At 44.6% G+C, this 18,055-nt stretch overlaps 1 protein-coding gene across 1 annotated transcript in view; it reads left to right on the top strand.

Annotated features, from left to right (window-relative positions):
• The window catches only part of LOC124046115 (vasopressin V2 receptor-like), a 49,987-nt gene that overhangs the window by 15,212 nt on the left and 16,720 nt on the right, over positions 1-18,055 (top strand). Inside the window, 1 exon segment of the mRNA XM_046366136.1 lies at positions 15,737-16,125. Within this exon segment, the coding sequence (XP_046222092.1) occupies positions 15,739-16,125 (387 nt within the window). The 5' untranslated portion in view covers positions 15,737-15,738.

Here is an 18,055-nt window from a genome sequence, read left to right as displayed (position 1 = left end):
CGAATACAACAGGTGTAGACTTTACCATGAAATGCTTACTTTCGAGCCCTTTCCCAACAATGCAGAGTAACAAAAAAAAAGGAAAAAGTTACAATGAAGAGACTACACTGAGTGTACTAAATATTAGGAACACCGTCCCAATACTGCGTTGCAACCCTTTTTGCACTCAGAACAGCCTCAATTCGTCAGGGAATGGATTCCACAAGGTGTCGAAAGTGTTCCACAGGGATGCATGTTGACTCCAATGCTTCCCACAGTAGTTTCAAGTTGGCTGGATATCCTTTGGGTGGTGGACCATTCTTTATACACACAGGAAATGGTTGAGCATGAAAAACCCAGCAGCATTGCAGTTCTTGACACACTCAAACCGGTCTGCCTGGCACCTACCCTGCTCAAAGGCAATTGAATATTTTGTCTTGCCCATTCACACTCTAAATGGCACTCATACACAATCCATGTCTCAATTGTCTCCAGGCTTAAAAATCCTTCTTTAACGGTTCTCCTTCCCTCCATCTACACAGATTAAAGTGGATTTAACAAGTGACATCAATAAGGCATCATATTTTCACCTGGATTCACCTGGATAGTCTATGTAATGGAAAAACCAGTTCCTAATGTTGTGTCCACTCAGTGTATAACAGTATACAAGGGGTATCAGTACCGAGTCAATGTGCAGGGGTACGAGGTAGTTGAAGTAATTGAGGTAATGTACAAATTACAAGGCAATCAGGATAGATAATAAACAGAGTACCAGGAGCGTATGTGAAGAGTGTGAAAGTGTGCCTATGTGTATGTGTATGTGTATGTGTATGTGTGCGTGTGTGTGTGTGGCATAAATATGCATGTGTGTCAGTGTAATATGTGTGAGTGTGTTGGTAGAGTCCAGTAAGTGTGCATAGAGCTGGTGCAAGAGAATCAGTGCAAATAAAAATGGGGTCAATGCAACTAAAAAGGGTAGCGATTGATTAACTGTTCAGCAGTCATGGCTTGGGGGTAGAAACTGTTCAAGAGCCTTTTGGTCCCAGACTCGACACTGGTACCGCTTGCTGTGTGGTAGCAGAGAGAACAGTCTAAGAGTTGGGTGGGTGGAGTCTTTGACAATTCTTAGGGACTTCCTCTGACACCACCTGGTATAGTAGTCCACAATGATGTACTGGGCCGTACACACTATCCTCTGTAGCGCCTTATGGTCAGATGGAAATCATTTGCCATGCCAGGCGGTGATGCAGGCAGCCAAGATGCTCTCAAGAGTGAAGCTGTAGAACTTTTCAACCTCCTGGGGGGGAGGAGTTATTTTCACGCCCTCTTCATGTGTGTTTGGACCATGATAAGTGTGGACACAGAGGAACTTAAAGCTCTTGACCTGCTCCATGACAGCCCTGTCGATGTGAATGGGGGCGTGCTCGGCCCTCCATTTCCTGTAGTCCACGATTAGCTCCTTTGTCTTGCTGATGTTGAGAGAGAGGTTTATGTCCTCTCTGACCTCCTCCCTATAGGCTGTCTCATCGTCGTTGGTGATGAGGCCTACCACCGTTCTGTAGTCGGCAAAATTAATGATGGTGTTGGATTCATGCGGGCCACACAGTTGTGGGTAAACATGGAGTACAGGAGGGGACTACGCATGCACCCCTGAGAAACCCCTGTGTTGAAGGTCAGTGTGGCGGATGTGCTGTTGCCTACCTTCACCACCTGGTGGCGGCCTGTCAGGAAGACCAGTATCCAGTTGCAGAGGGAGGTGTTCAGTCCCATAGTCCTTAGCTTAGTGATGAGCTTGGTGGGCACTATGGTGTTGAACGCTGAGCTGTAGTTAACGAACAGCATTCTCAAGTATGTGCTCCTTTTGTCCAGGTGGGAAACGGCAGTGTTGAGTGCAGTAGAGATTGCTGTCATGTTTTGTCTTAGATTGTCTTGTCATTATGCTTTCCCTTCTGTTCGTTTCCCCCTGCTGGTCTTATTAGGTTCGTTCCCTTTTTCTATCCCTCTCTCTCCCCCTCCCTCTCTCTCCTCTCTCTATCGTTCCCTTCCTGCTCCCAGCTGTTCCTATTCCCCTAATCATCATTTAGTCTTCCCACACCTGTTCCTTATCTTTTCCCCTGATTAGAGTCCCTATTTCTTCCCTTGTTTTCCGTTCCTGTCCTGTCGGATCCTTGTCTATTGTTCACCGTGCTGTGTCTATGTATTGCCCTGTCGTGTCGTGTTTCCCTCAGATGCTGCGTGGTGAGCAGGTGTCTGAGTCTGCTACGTTCAAGTGCCTTCCCGAGGCAACCTGCAGTTCTTGATCAAGTCTCCAGTCTGTTCTCGTCATTACGAGTAGTATTATGCCTTTTGTTTGTAAAGTAACTTTACTGGATTAAAAACTCTGTTTTCGCCAAGTCGCTTTTGGGTCCTCATTCACCTGCATAACAGAAGGATCCGACCAAGGAATGGACCCAGCGACTACAGATGCTCGTAACACTGCCGTCGAGATCCAAGGAGCCATGCTCGGCAGACACGAGCAGGAATTGTCTGCTGCTCGCCATGCCGTGGAGAACCTGGCCGCTCAGGTTTCCGACCTCTCTGGACAGTTCCAGAGTCTTCGTCTCGTGCCACCTGTTACTTCCTGGCCTGCCGAGCCTCCGGAACCTAGGGTTAATAACCCACCTTGCTACTCCGGGCAGCCCACGGAGTGCCGCTCCTTTCTCACCCAGTGTGATATTGTGTTCTCTCTCCAACCCAACACATACTCTAGCGAGAGAGCTCGGGTTGCTTACGTCATTTCACTCCTTACTGGCCGGGCTCGAGAGTGGGGCACAGCTATCTGGGAGGCAAGGGCTGATTGTTCTAACAATTACCAGAACTTTAAAGAGGAGATGATTCGGGTTTTTGACCGTTCAGTTTTTGGTAGGGAGGCTTCTAGGGCCCTGGCTTCCCTATGCCAAGGTGATCGATCCATAACGGATTACTCTATAGAGTTTCGCACTCTTGCTGCCTCTAGTGACTGGAACGAGCCGGCGCTGCTCGCTCGTTTTCTGGAGGGACTCCACGCAGTGGTCAAAGATGAGATTCTCTCTCGGGAGGTTCCTTCCAGTGTGGACTCTTTGATTGCTCTCGCCATCCGCATAGAACGACGGGTAGATCTTCGTCACCAAGCTCGTGGAAGAGAGCTCGCGTCAACGGTGTTTCCCTGCTCCGCATCGCAACCATCTCCCTCCTCTGGCTCAGAGACTGAGCCCATGCAGCTGGGAGGTATTCGCATCTCGACCAAGGAGAGGGAACGGAGGATCACCAACCGCCTGTGCCTCTATTGCGGATTTGATGGACATTTTGTCAATTCATGTCCAGTAAAGGCCAGAGCTCATCAGTAAGCGGAGGGCTACTGGTGAGCGCTACTACTCAGGTCTCTTCATCTAGATCCTGTACTACTATGTCGGTCCATCTACGCTGGACCGGTTCGGGTGCTACATGCAGTGCCTTGATTGACTCTGGGGCTGAGGGTTGTTTCATGGACGAAGCATGGGCTCGGAAACATGACATTCCTTTCAGACAGTTAGACAAGCCTACGCCCATGTTTGCCTTAGATGGTAGTCATCTTCCCAGTATCAGATTTGAGACACTACCTTTAACTCTCACAGTATCTGGTAACCACAGTGAGACTATTTCTTTTTTGATTTTTCGTTCACCTTTTACTTTTACACCTGTTGTTTTGGGTCATCCCTGGCTAGTATGTCATAATCCTTCTATTAATTGGTCTAGTAATTCTATCCTATCCTGGAACGTTTCTTGTCATGTGAAGTGTTTAATGTCTGCCATCCCTCCCATTTCTTCTGTCCCCACTTCTCAGGAGGAACCTGGCGATTTGACAGGAGTGCCGGAGGAATATCATGATCTGCGCACGGTCTTCAGTCGGTCCCGAGCCAACTCCCTTCCTCCTCACCGGTCGTATGATTGTAGTATTGATCTCCTTCCGGGGACCACTCCTCCTCGGGGTAGACTATACTCTCTGTCGGCTCCCGAATGTAAGGCTCTCGAGGATTATTTATCTGTGTCTCTTGACGCCGGTACCATAGTGCCTTCTTCCTCTCCGGCCGGGGCGGGGTTCTTTTTTGTTAAGAAGAAGGACGGTACTCTGCGCCCCTGCGTGGATTATCGAGGGCTGAATGACATAACGGTTAAGAATCGTTATCCGCTTCCCCTTATGTCATCAGCCTTCGAGATTCTGCAGGGAGCCAGGTGCTTTACTAAGTTGGACCTTCGTAACGCTTACCATCTCGTGCGCATCAGAGAGGGGGACGAGTGGAAAACGGCGTTTAACACTCCGTTAGGGCATTTTGAGTACCGGGTTCTGCCGTTTGGTCTCGCCAATGCGCCAGCTGTTTTTCAGGCATTAGTTAATGATGTTCTGAGAGACATGCTGAACATCTTTGTTTTTGTCTATCTTGACGATATCCTGATTTTTTCACCGTCACTCGAGATTCATGTTCAGCACGTTCGACGTGTTCTACAGCGCCTTTTAGAGAATTGTCTCTACGTAAAGGCTGAGAAGTGCTCTTTTCATGTCTCCTCCGTTACTTTTCTCGGTTCCGTTATTTCCGCTGAAGGCATTCAGATGGATTCCGCTAAGGTCCAAGCTGTCAGTGATTGGCCCGTTCCAAGGTCACGTGTCGAGTTGCAGCGCTTTTAGGTTTCGCTAATTTCTATCGGCGTTTCATTCGTAATTTCGGTCAAGTTGCTGCCCCTCTCACAGCTCTTACTTCTGTCAAGACGTGTTTTAAGTGGTCCGGTTCCGCCCAGGGAGCTTTTGATCTTCTAAAAGAACGTTTTACGTCCGCTCCTATCCTCGTTACTCCTGACGTCACTAGACAATTCATTGTCGAGGTTGACGCTTCAGAGGTAGGCGTGGGAGCCATTCTATCCCAGCGCTTCCAGTCTGACGATAAGGTTCATCCTTGCGCTTATTTTTCTCATCGCCTGTCGCCATCTGAGCGCAACTATGATGTGGGTAACCGTGAACTGCTCGCCATCCGCTTAGCCCTAGGCGAATGGCGACAGTGGTTGGAGGGGGCGACCGTTCCTTTTGTCGTTTGGACAGACCATAAGAACCTTGAGTACATCCGTTCTGCCAAACGACTTAATGCCCGTCAAGCTCGTTGGGCGTTGTTTTTCGCTCGTTTCGAGTTTGTGATTTCTTACCGTCCGGGTAGCAAAAACACCAAGCCTGATGCCTTATCCCGTCTGTTTAGTTCTTCTGTGGCTTCTACTGATCCCGAGGGGATTCTTCCTTATGGGCGTGTTGTCGGGTTGACAGTCTGGGGAATTGAAAGACAGGTTAAGCAAGCACTCACGCACACTGCGTCGCCGCGCTTGTCCTAGTAACCTCCTTTTCGTTCCTGTTTCCACTCGTCTGGCTGTTCTTCAGTGGGCTCACTCTGCCAAGTTAGCTGGTCATCCCGGTGTTCGAGGCACTCTTGCGTCTATTCGCCAGCGCTTTTGGTGGCCGACTCAGGAGCGTGACACGCGCCGTTTCGTGGCTGCTTGTTCGGACTGCGCGCAGACTAAGTCGGGTAACTCTCCTCCTGCCGGTCGTCTCAGACCGCTCCCATTCCTTCTCGACCATGGTCTCACATCGCCTAGACTTCATTACCAGTCTGCCTTTGTCTGCGGGGAAGACTGTGATTCTTACGGTTGTCGATAGGTTCTCTAAGGCGGCACATTTCATTCCCCTCGCTAAACTTCCTTCCGCTAAGGAGACGGCACAAATCATTATCGAGAATGTGTTCAGAATTCATGGCCTCCCGTTAGACGCCGTTTCAGACAGAGGCCCGCAATTCACGTCACAGTTTTGGAGGGAGTTCTGTCGTTTGATTGGTGCGTCCGTCAGTCTCTCTTCCGGGTTTCATCCCCAGTCTAACGGTCAAGCAGAGAGGGCCAATCAGACGATTGGTCGCATACTACGCAGCCTTTCTTTCAGAAACCCTGCGTCTTGGGCAGAACAGCTCCCTGGGCAGAATACGCTCACAACTCGCTTCCTTCGTCTGCTACCGGGTTATCTCCGTTTCAGAGTAGTCTGGGTTACCAGCCTCCTCTGTTCTCATCCCAGCTTGCCGAGTCCAGCGTTCCCTCCGCTCAAGCGTTTGTCCAACGTTGTGAGCGCACCTGGAGGAGGGTGAGGTCTGCACTTTGCCGTTACAGGGCACAGACTGTGAGAGCCGCCAATAAACGCAGGATTAAGAGTCCAAGGTATTGTTGCGGCCAGAGAGTGTGGCTTTCCACTCGCAACCTTCCTCTTACGACAGCTTCTCGTAAGTTGACTCCGTGGTTCATTGGTCCGTTCCGTGTCTCCCAGGTCGTCAATCCTGTCGCTGTGCGACTGCTTCTTCCGCGACATCTTCGTCGCGTCCATCCTGTCTTCCATGTCTCCTGTGTCAAGCCCTTTCTTCGCACCCCGTTCGTCTTCCCTCCCCCCTCCCGTCCTTGTCGAGAGCGCACCTATTTACAAGGTACGTAAGATCATGGACATGCGTTCTCGGGGACGGGGTCACCAATACTTAGTGGATTGGGAGGGTTACGGTCCTGAGGAGAGGAGTTGGGTTCCGTCTCGGGACGTGCTGGACCGTTCACTTATTGATGATTTCCTCCGTTGCCGCCAGGATTCCTCCTCGAGTGCGCCAGGAGGCGCTCGGTGAGTGGGGGGTACTGTCATGTTTTGTCTTAGATTGTCTTGTCATTATGCTTTCCCTTCTGTTCGTTTCCCCCTGCTGGTCTTATTAGGTTCGTTCCCTTTTTCTATCCCTCTCTCTCCCCCTCCCTCTCTCTCCTCTCTCTATCGTTCCCTTCCTGCTCCCAGCTGTTCCTATTCCCCTAATCATCATTTAGTCTTCCCACACCTGTTCCTTATCTTTTCCCCTGATTAGAGTCCCTATTTCTTCCCTTGTTTTCCGTTCCTGTCCTGTCGGATCCTTGTCTATTGTTCACCGTGCTGTGTCTATGTATTGCCCTGTCGTGTCGTGTTTCCCTCAGATGCTGCGTGGTGAGCAGGTGTCTGAGTCTGCTACGTTCAAGTGCCTTCCCGAGGCAACCTGCAGTTCTTGATCAAGTCTCCAGTCTGTTCTAGTCATTACGAGTAGTATTATGCCTTTTGTTTGTAAAGTAACTTTACTGGATTAAAAACTCTGTTTTCGCCAAGTCGCTTTTGGGTCCTCATTCACCTGCATAACAATTGCGTCATCTGTGGATCTGTTCGGCGGTATGCGAATTGGCGTGGGTCCAGGGTGTCTGGGTGATGGTGTTGATGTAGGCCATGACCAGCCTTTCAAAGCATTTATGGCTACAGGACGGCTCATTATAATGGTTGGAACAGAGTGAATGGAAACCATGTGTTTGATTTATTTGGTACTATTCCACTAATTCTGCTCCAGTCATTACCACGAGCCTGTCCTCCCCAATTATGGTGCCACCGACCTCCTGCGCTACAGATGTGAGTGCTACGGGACAATAGACATTTAGACAGGTTACCTTGGCGTTCTTGTGCACAGGGACTATGTTAGTCTGCTTGAAACATGTAAGTATTACAGACTGGGTCAGGGAGAGGTTAAAAATGTCAGTGAAAACATTTGCCAGCTGGTAAGCGCATGCTCTGAGTGTGCATCCTGGTATTTTGTTTGGCCTTGTGAATGTTAACCTGTTTAAAGGTCGCACTCACATCGGCTATGGAGATTGTGATTACACAGTCGTCCGGAACAGCTGGTGCTCTCATGCATGATTCAGTGTTGCTAGCCTCAAAGTGAGCATAGAAGTCATTTAGCTCGTCCGGTAGGCTCGCGTCAGCGGACATCTCGTGGCTGGGTTTTTATTTGTAATCTGTGATAGTATGCAAGCCCTGCCAAATCCGACAAGTGTCAGAGCCGGTGTAGTAGGATTCAATCTCAAACAAGCTTTGCCTGTTTGATGATTCGTCTGAGGGCATAGCGTGATTTCTTATAAGCGTTCAGATTAGTGTCCCGCTCCTTGAAAGCAGCAGCTCTAGCCTTTAGCTCAGTGTGGATGTTTCCTGTGATTCAACGCTCTAACCACTAGGCTACCCACCACCCCACTCATTGAAATAGAAATCCTCATCCAAATTGAGTTTAGTGATTACTGTTCTGATGTCCAGAAGCTCTTTGCGGTCATAGGAAATGATGGCGGAAACACGATGTACAAAAAAAGTTAAGATCAGCGGAAAAAAACACACAAAATAGCACAAAAACGGCTACTATTCCCTCTAGTGGAATTATCTCAACAGAATCTGGCCCTAAACATAAAGTAGACAGGGCAGAATGTTTCACCACTTTGACTGACCTAAAATATAAAAAAATCCTTGACTATGTATAGACTCACTGAGCATAGCCTTGCAATTATGCAATGTAATCGGCCATGATCGATTACCGATTGTTATGAAAACTTGAAATTGGCCCTAATTAATCCGTCATTCCGATTAATCGGTCGACCTCTAGTCATCATCTCTCAAAATCAATGTCATGTGGTTAATCAAAATAATATTCAAATCTAAATGAAAATGATACAAACCCAGGTGCGCAACTTTGGTTTTAGGTAGGGCTAGATCAGCTTTAATATTGCAGATAAATTGTTGCTTCCATCAATATAATTGTCTGCATCACTTCCAATCCCCCATATATTTTGGGGTATATATATATATATATATATATATATATATATATATATATATATATATATATATATATATATTATATATATTTTTTTTTATTTGTGTGTGTTTTTTTGAAAAATATATTTTCCTTTATTATTTTCTCCTCACCCTACCATCCCTCCCCTAATTGGAGTAAACTAATGGACAATAACACTCAGGCTTCTACTTCCAGTTTATACATACTATTTAAATAGTATATTCTACAATAGTTATCTCTTGTTTATTTTTTAGTCCCATACTTCAGCTCCACTCAACCCCTCCCATCTATTTCTGAACACCATCCAGTTTTAATTTCTGCGTGGCATATATTTTTCAACTCTGCTGTGATGTTTCACAAAAGTTCTAAACCTTTCTAATTCTCATATATTCTACATATTATAAATGGAAAAAAAAAACATTTTTGCGAAGAGTATTATTATATTATTGATCGATTGACTTTGACTTTTAAATCACCCAGCAGTGCTAATAGTGGAAATAATTGAGCAGAGGGTCTGGGGGTCCTACTGTGAAGCACATCTAAAGTAAATTGTCTTCAAGACATCCTCAAATCAATATAAAATTTCTGCCAGACCGCCCAGCCAACCCTACATGCCAGACCACCACCAGTCTAGTCAATAACTCAACTCTCTCCCCAAAACAACTTTCTTCCCATCTTTTTTTGTCTCAAGGGAAAGGTTTGGAAAACAAAAGTTTAAAGAACACACTATACTTTAACACACAGAAACAGGACCCCCCCCCCTTCTCCATATAATTCATATCATAGGTCTAATAGTACTGTAGAGCTCTTTTTACTTGCATTACAATAGAGCTGGGTCACCCTGTCCTGGCCTTGTAGTGTCTCAACCAAACACACCCCACTCAGCTTTAGGATCTTAGTGAAACATTCATTAATGGTTTCCGGTGTGTTAGGCCAAGACCAGAGTGACAACAGTACAGCCGACCCCCAGGGCCAGGACTGAACAGCCCAACAGCAAGGGATTGCCTAAATAGGTATTCTTCCCTGACGTGGGCATGTTTTCAATACATACTCCTTTTGTCGTACATATAAGGCCTCTAGCCAGACCTTATGAAAGTTGCACAGTATACCCTTAAAACAAATCTAGTAATACTGTACATAACTTGACAATTCTTCCATACATTGTGGGAGGATAACCAACCGTTCAATTAATTGCAATGCATTTACTAGCCACTATAAATGCTAGGTCACACAGTTTCTTCAGATAACAGTCTCCAGTATCAACATTTCCAAGCAAACAAAAACAGGGTGAAAGGAGAATCTGTAGACATGCTGAGATAAAATAACATGAAATAACATACCTTCACAAGACCTCAACATATGCAAATATGGACCCTTTTGTGTTTTACACCTCCAGCAGAATAATAGAATTTCTGAGTGCATGATATTCAAGTTTCACTGGCATTTGGAGCGTTCTATGGATGGTCTTAAACTGCAGTCATTTATGTCTGAGATTATATGAACATGACTGGGCCTTCTAACATATCTGTATCCATTCATCATCATCAATAGCGTCTCCCAGTTCTTCCTCATATTTTTCTTTGACTTGTTGTATGTAATCGGTAAAAGCCTCTATCAACCCTTGATACAGTTTGGAAATCAACTTTGGAGGTTTGTCAGACTGCCTTAAAATAGCATCTGGCTTGTCCAGCTGGACAGAGTGAATAAAGTGTTGTATCTGCAAAAATTCACCTCACCTCTGTCACAGACCGGTCTTCCCTGGCCTGATCCTCCTAAAATGGGGTATGACAAAGAATTATCTTGGTGTACATTTATACATTATATCATTTAAGAATATAATAAATGGTTCAATAATTGAAATTACCATTATTAACATAATCCCAGACTCTAGCTTTATGCTTAACGCTGCTATCCTGTAGCTACTGTAGGTCGAGCCATCTATTCAAGATGGAACTTTGTATCATTCACTGAATATAACGCAACATTTACTTGAGCTCCATAGGCTGGTCTTCCCTGGCTGTCTGACCCTGCTGGGACCCCTGCCACCATCTGATCCTGCTAAAACATGATGAGTATAGTGTTGTGTACTGACTGCACTAGAGGGCAACATTCCCGCGGGATGCCTGCGGGACCTGCAGGTCCCGACAGAGATCATTGCGGCGCAGTCTGCATTTTTTCACGCTGGAGGCAGGAGCGGCGGTCAGACAGACGACTTTGGGATTAAAATATTTTTGCTATCCCACAGATGATTTGGAAACGGTCCTTTCTGCTTTGTATGAGTCAACCTACCTATTCTATTAAAAACACATATTTTTTTGCATTATTCACACACTCAGAATTCACAGCTTCAATTTCAGTAGCCTACCTCTCCTAGTTGAGCGTAAAGCATGGGGCAGTTATCTTTCCAAGGAAATGTACGTCCTAAATAAGCCTATGATTAGGCTATAGTGCCTAGAAATAGGCCTAAATATTGATCACCCATATTTCTCTGTCTAAAAATCTTCCCACTCCTAAAAGGTAGCCTATAAAAATAGCTCAAGAGAAAGTGCAAGTCTCTCCAACTCTGCTCTCTTCTAACTACATCTAGCATATTGGCTGATACAGCCCAGTAATACAATATAAGGGCAATGTGAGAATCTGGTCATTTAACCTATTTCTTAAATTATTTCTGCCCATTTTATATTGCCTATAGGGCGCAAAATTGCAGAGACCATGGCTGGCAAGTGAGCTGCATCACATTGGACTGAAATAACAGGGTTTGGGACCAGTTCTTGTGGTAGCGCCAGCGGGAGTGGGCAAGAAATCGGTCCGCGCAGACTTCTACTGTGCACCATGAGAGCTGTTTTTTACTGTGTCAGTCTGAAAAATAGGGAATTAGCTAGTGGAATTTACAGATCAATAACGTGACATTGACATACTGAATAATACAACTCACATTGCACTGAAAAAAACATCAGAATATCAATCTTCAATCATTTGGCCGATTATTTCATCGTTGGATTCAGGTCTAGTTTGATTAAGGGAAAAATAATAGCTAATGTAAGCCAACTTTTGGCCAGCTCTCTCTCTAACAGTACATCAACAGGCGAAAGCTTGCCTAGTTCATTTACTTCTGAAATGGGACAAAACAAAGGCTACAAACCTTCCCATACAAACAACTGCTGTTAGATAGTAATAATAGCCGCCTCATATCGCTGTCTGACAGACAACTAGAGGCTGGAGCTTACCTGGCTGTAGTAGCTACTCACTAGTGTAACCTATTCATTCACCTCAGTCGAGAGGTGATGAAACATTAGCTAAAGTTACATGTCAGTTACAATACTAGGTCAGCACTGCGAATAAACACTAGTTTACCAGTCAACTAAAGAATAGCCCGTTTCTGTTCTGCTTCCTTTTACAACTCAGTGAAAGAGTGCAACACGTACACACCATGTTCAACTCTCCTATGGTCCAGTCAGCCTTCCAGAACCTTTGCCTTCACACAAGCCTGTCAGGCTACTCTGTGGTGACCACCCGGTCATAAATGTCTCCGCATGGTCCTAAAGCACACCGTCACCGCCTTTTTTTAAATCACATTCCAATGATTAAACTGGCGTAGACAAAAATGTCATTTCAGAATGTGGGGGCGGGACATGTGAAAGTTGCGCCCCTGTACAAACCTAAAAAGAAACTTCTATTGTCAACTATGTAAAAATAGCCTACATAAATTCAACAAATAAAAACATTGCAGCCTGCAGGTAGAAAATATCCTGATAAACTCAATATCTTATCAATTTAATTGGCTACACATGGCCTGTCTGCAACAAACTTGAAACAATGTATGAACTATTAACTTTGGTCTGGCATGAAGCTTGTGCTAGCGAACTTGCAACATTTTCTGGATGCTCACAAGGCCACCTATAATTACAGGGGGAGGGAGGAGTGAGGAGGTAGGGAAGGGTAGACCCCGTGGGCAACATAAGTATAAAGAAGCCTCTTAGGTTTTAGATTAAAGATACAATGGGGACCAATGGGGTTCAAAGTCAGGCCAAGAGATTCCCTGATTAAAAATAGAAAGAAGACAGAAGAGAGAGAGAAAGAATAGGCCTCTGACTACAGCCTTGAACACATCATTTTTAAAAAAATCCCCTCAGCGATGAATAAAGTACCTATCTATTTATCTAATTAAAAACGGTTCCGAGGTCCAAATCCCACTGCTGCGACCGTGTCTCAAAATAGTTGGTGTGGTAGTTATGACAGACAAAGATATAAAGTTTGGCGAACTCTACTGAGCATGTTTCAGTCAGCAGTAGTTACATAGTCAGCCAAGTGAACATGTTTTCTGTGCAAGTGCATTTGCATTTGCCTTCAAAGGCATTTCAAACCAGTCGCTCAGAACTAGTGCGTTGAACAAAATCAAAAAATATGTGTAATGTTACAAATTGTACTAATGAACGTAAAGTGACAATATCCCACAATTGAAGTTATGAAATACAGTAAAAAAATAAACTATACTCTCGAGGATATGGTTAGGTAAGCTAGCAGACATTCAACAAGTGCATTAATCTGGCCCAAATGATCAGCTTTCTTTTAAAGTATGGTTGAACCCATCGCCATCATTGGCAATGTTTGGGGATTCCTGACGTTTGGTTGGTAACCCTGTGGGGATTCATAGAGTGCAGCGCTGGCTCTGGTTCTGCTCTGCTTCTTGTCTCTCAATCACTCCCTACCTGCCTGCTGAGTGACTCAGACAATGGGCCGGGGATAGAGCGATGCAGCTGTGTTAGGATGTAAAAACCTGTACAGCGGAACTGGGTTCAAATACTACTTGAAATCATTTAAAATACTTTATCTGTGCTTGATTGAACTTGCCTGGTTTAATTGATCAATAGAATAGTCCCAGAACTGTAACCCCCACCATCTGGCACTCTAGACACTACAGAGCAAGTGTATTTGAAAGATTTTAAAAAACATATTTCTAATAGTAATTGAACCCAGGTCTTCTCTATAGATACATGCCTCTGGCAGAGAACAACACAGTTGCTAACACTTTAGAAGAATAAGTCATGCTGTATTATCACACATACCAGGCTGTGTGAACATTATTACTGGCAGCAAATTGCACATTAAGTGGCTGTGGTACAACTGAGTGTAAACCTTGTCATTTCTTGTTAGTCACACTAAATTCAAATATAATTCGACCAGAACTACGTTAATTCAGTTTCCAAATATATATTTCCAGAACAACCTGACCTCTAACTCTCAAAGTGAGTACTGTCCCTAGGAATGCCATCAGGGTAAATAAGACTTGGTTCTTAAGTTAGTCGCCTGCTATTTGAATGAAGAATTGTACAACTTGCAAAGGTCAAATAAATACTGTAACAAGTATATTACAAATATTACATCCAATTTCCTGATAATATCAGTCAGGTCATACCTGCTGTCACCATGGTAATTATAGTATCATTATGACCTAATTTCCTGTCCATTCTTCTTCTCCTCCTTTTATTCACCCTCTCCTCCTCCTCCTCCCGTCTTATCTTTCATCTCTCTTCAACTCTTCTGTTCCCTCAGCTTCCCCTTCACTCGCTCTCTCTCTCCTTCCTCTCACCACTCTCTCGCTCTCCCACCACCCCCTCACCCTATTCTCTCCCTGTCTATTTATTTGGTCAAAGCTTCTCCCTATCCCACGACTTCGTTTCTCTGATTATTAGTGTCATTCATATCAATTATGTTATTATTTAATTTTATGCTATTTATTTATAAAAGGGAGAAAATAAACTGGATTTTAATGGGATCAAGAGAGTGTGATTGGGTGGGAGCAAAAGAATGGTATAAACAAGGGATGAGAGAGATAAGAGCAAAGGTGAAGGACTAAAATGTGGTGGGATAGAGAAAGAGAGGGATACAGGGAGAGTGGGATAGAGGGAGAAGCTGTCAAATCTAGCCAAGGAAAGTATGAGAAAAAAAAACAAATTGAAAGCGGGATTTACGTCAGACAGAAGGAGAGAGTCAGATAGATAGACCAACAGACAGGTTGTAGAACTGTTACATAAAAGCACAGATTTACTGAACTACATATATACTGACAGGAAATAAACAATGGTTGCACCCTATTCCCTATTCAGAGTACTGCATATAGACACAATGATTTGACATTGAAGGATCTCTTTTAAATTTGAACAATCAGTATAATCTCAATCTGAAAACATTCAATCTTCATGTTGTTGCATTTGCCATTTGTTTTTCTTTTTTAAGCACTTTAAGATTATTTCTGTAAGGAAAAACACTCTAGAAGGTAAGCAAGGCAACAGTCTCCGCACGAATAACGCATCGCCCCCTTGGACCAATTGAGGTATTGCATGTGACTAACAAATGTCAGTTAATTAGAATACCTCCTGCCTTGGGCCTAATCAGTTTAATTTAGTAAACGGCGGATCTTTATGGCAAGACGCATCATTCACCTATCTTTAGTCAAAATCGTCCCAGTGCTGTCTGAGATATGGCGTGTGACTAACGCACGAAAGAAATAATATAAATTAACAGTCCCCTCCCTGATTTCATCGTGGATGATTGTTATTATCACGTTTGTTTCATAATGAGGCCTGTAAAAGCAATTTATATCCTCATGACAAAACATACCAGGAAGAAGATCCCAATCAATGAAACAAAGCGTTCTTCCAGCTTGTCTAGAGAGAGACCCTGGGAAGAAAAGAAATATGGTAGAATTATTGTCAAGAAGTCTGGACAGAGAGTGCTAAGACGTAGAAAGTGAGGGAAGAGGGATAGTAAGACTGCTCGTCTGTCCAACAAATTAGAAGGCAATTGAAGATAATTTAATAAAAATTGTATTAACCAAACCTAACAAACCATCAGTTTATTATCAAATCTTAGCCACAATGTTTACTGCAAACAAACAGAGGAAGTTTGTGACTTGCATGCTCCGGTATAGAACAGGGCTGGACTATAGGACTATAGGTCATTTCCGCAGGCTCTGTGCCCTCTTTGCCCTCTCTCCCTACAAAACAAACACAGGGGGAGATTTTATCATTATTAGTTTTATGAGGTTTCTGTTTTTTTGTTTGTGTTTTACGCAGGCATGGAAACCATCTCCGGGGAAATGGGTTGGAATAGATTAGGCCACTCCTCTCTGGCATCCGTGACAACAGGAAGAACCAACCTCACTTCCTCCCTCTTCTCCGACTTCACGTCCCTCAACAGTTCTCACGAAGGGGCAGGGTCCTATTACTGGATTATCCCAGAGAACGCCTCAGCCACCACGCCCCATGCCTTACCCCAGCCCGGGGTGAAGGATCTGGGTCTGGCCCGGGCGGAGATAGGGGTCCTGGGCTTGGTGCTGGCCCTCACTACCCTAGGGAATGGCTTCGTACTGTGGGTGCTGCTCCGCAGGAGGAAACACAACGCTCCGATGCATCTGTTCATGGTCAACCTGTGTCTGGCTGACCTGGTGGTGGCGCTGTTCCAGGTGAGACTGACACCTTAGAGATTAGAGTCAACTCCAGTTCGCTTGGGATTAACCCCAGCCCTGTTTTGATTGCTAGGCACCACATGTATACAGTAATCAACATCGGTAACCTATGAGTGAGCTAGGTCACAATGACATGGAGAGTGTGGTGAAGCTAACATGACCATGATTCTGTCCCTTCTAGTCTGTTGAACAATATGAATTAGTCAACTATTCCTACAACTCAAAATCATTGTTACAGATATATGATCTTAATTTATTATGGTTGCTGCACATTTTCCTGCAAACTTCTAGTGGATTTGAGTTTTAAAAAGGCTTGTAAAGTTAGTAATTTTCACATTGAAATTTTAGACTTGATTTGACATGATGAAAAATGTAGCAACCCCTACCAAAATGTCCATTATAATCCACGTTTTCTGTTGCTGCAGGATTATTTTCCTGCTGTAGCAAACTGGCTCAAATTTTTTATTTTTTTATTTTTTTTATTTCACCTTTATTTAACCAGGTAGGCTAGTTGAGAACAAGTTCTCATTTGCAACTGCGACCTGGCCAAGATAAAGCATAGCAGTATGAACAGACAACACAGAGTTACACATGGAATAAACAATTAACAAGTCAATAACACAGTAGAAAAAATGGGCAGTCTATATACAATGTGTGCAAAAGGCATGAGGAGGTAGGCGAATAATACAATTTTGCAGATTAACACTGGAGTGATAAATGATCAGATGGTCATGTACAGGTAGAGATATTGGTGTGCAAAAGAGCAGAAAAATAAATAAATAAAAACAGTATAAAAACAGTATGGGAATGAGGTAGGTGAAAATGGGTAGGCTATTTTCCTATAGACTATGTACAGCTGCAGCGATCGGTTAGCTGCTCGGATAGCTGATGTTTGAAGTTGGTGAGGGAGATAAAAGTCTCCAACTTCAGCGATTTTTGCAATTCGTTCCAGTCACAGGCAGCAGAGTACTGGAACGAAAGGCAGCCAAATGATGTGTTGGCTTTAGGTATGATCAGTGAGATACACCTGCTGGAGCGCGTGCTACGGATGGGTGTTGCCATCGTGACCAGTGAACTGAGATAAGGCGGAGCTTTACCTAGCATGGACTTGTAGATGACCTGGAGCCAGTGGGTCTGGCGACGAATATGTAGTGAGGGCCAGCCGACTAGAGCATACAAGTCGCAGTGGTGGGTGGTATATGGTGCTTTAGTGACAAAACGGATGGCACTGTGATAGACTGCATCCAGTTTGCTGAGTAGAGTGTTGGAAGCCATTTTGTAGATGACATCGCCGAAGTCGAGGATCGGTAGGATAGTCAGTTTTACTAGGGTAAGCTTGGCAGCGTGAGTGAAGGAGGCTTTGTTGCGGAATAGAAAGCAGACTCTTGATTTGATTTTCGATTGGAGATGTTTGATGTGGGTCTGGAAGGAGAGTTTGCAGTCTAGCCAGACACCTAGGTACTTATAGATGTCCACATATTCAAGGTCGGAACCATCCAGGGTGGTGATGCTAGTCGGGCATGCGGGTGCAGGCAGCGATCGGTTGAAAAGCATGCATTTGGTTTTACTCGCGTTTAAGAGCAGTTGGAGGCCACGGAAGGAGTGCTGTATGGCATTGAAGCTCGTTTGGAGGTTAGATAGCAGTGTCCAATGACGGGCCGAAAGTATATAGAATGGTGTCGTCTGCGTAGAGGTGGATCAGCAAGAGCAACATCATTGATATATACAGAGAAAAGAGTCGGCCCGAGAATTGAACCCTGTGGCACCCCCATAGAGACTGCCAGAGGACCGGACAGCATGCCCTCCGATTTGACACACTGAACTCTGTCTGCAAAGTAATTGGTGAACCAGGCAAGGCAGTCATCCGAAAAACCGAGGCTGTTGAGTCTGCCGATAAGAATATGGTGATTGACAGAGTCGAAAGCCT

The sequence above is a fragment of the Oncorhynchus gorbuscha genome, linkage group LG10 (genome assembly GCF_021184085.1).
Source record: "Oncorhynchus gorbuscha isolate QuinsamMale2020 ecotype Even-year linkage group LG10, OgorEven_v1.0, whole genome shotgun sequence".
NCBI classification, from domain to species: domain Eukaryota; kingdom Metazoa; phylum Chordata; class Actinopteri; order Salmoniformes; family Salmonidae; genus Oncorhynchus; species Oncorhynchus gorbuscha.
The sequence above is the reverse complement of the archived record's forward strand: the minus strand, read 5'-3'. Positions and strand labels throughout refer to the sequence as shown.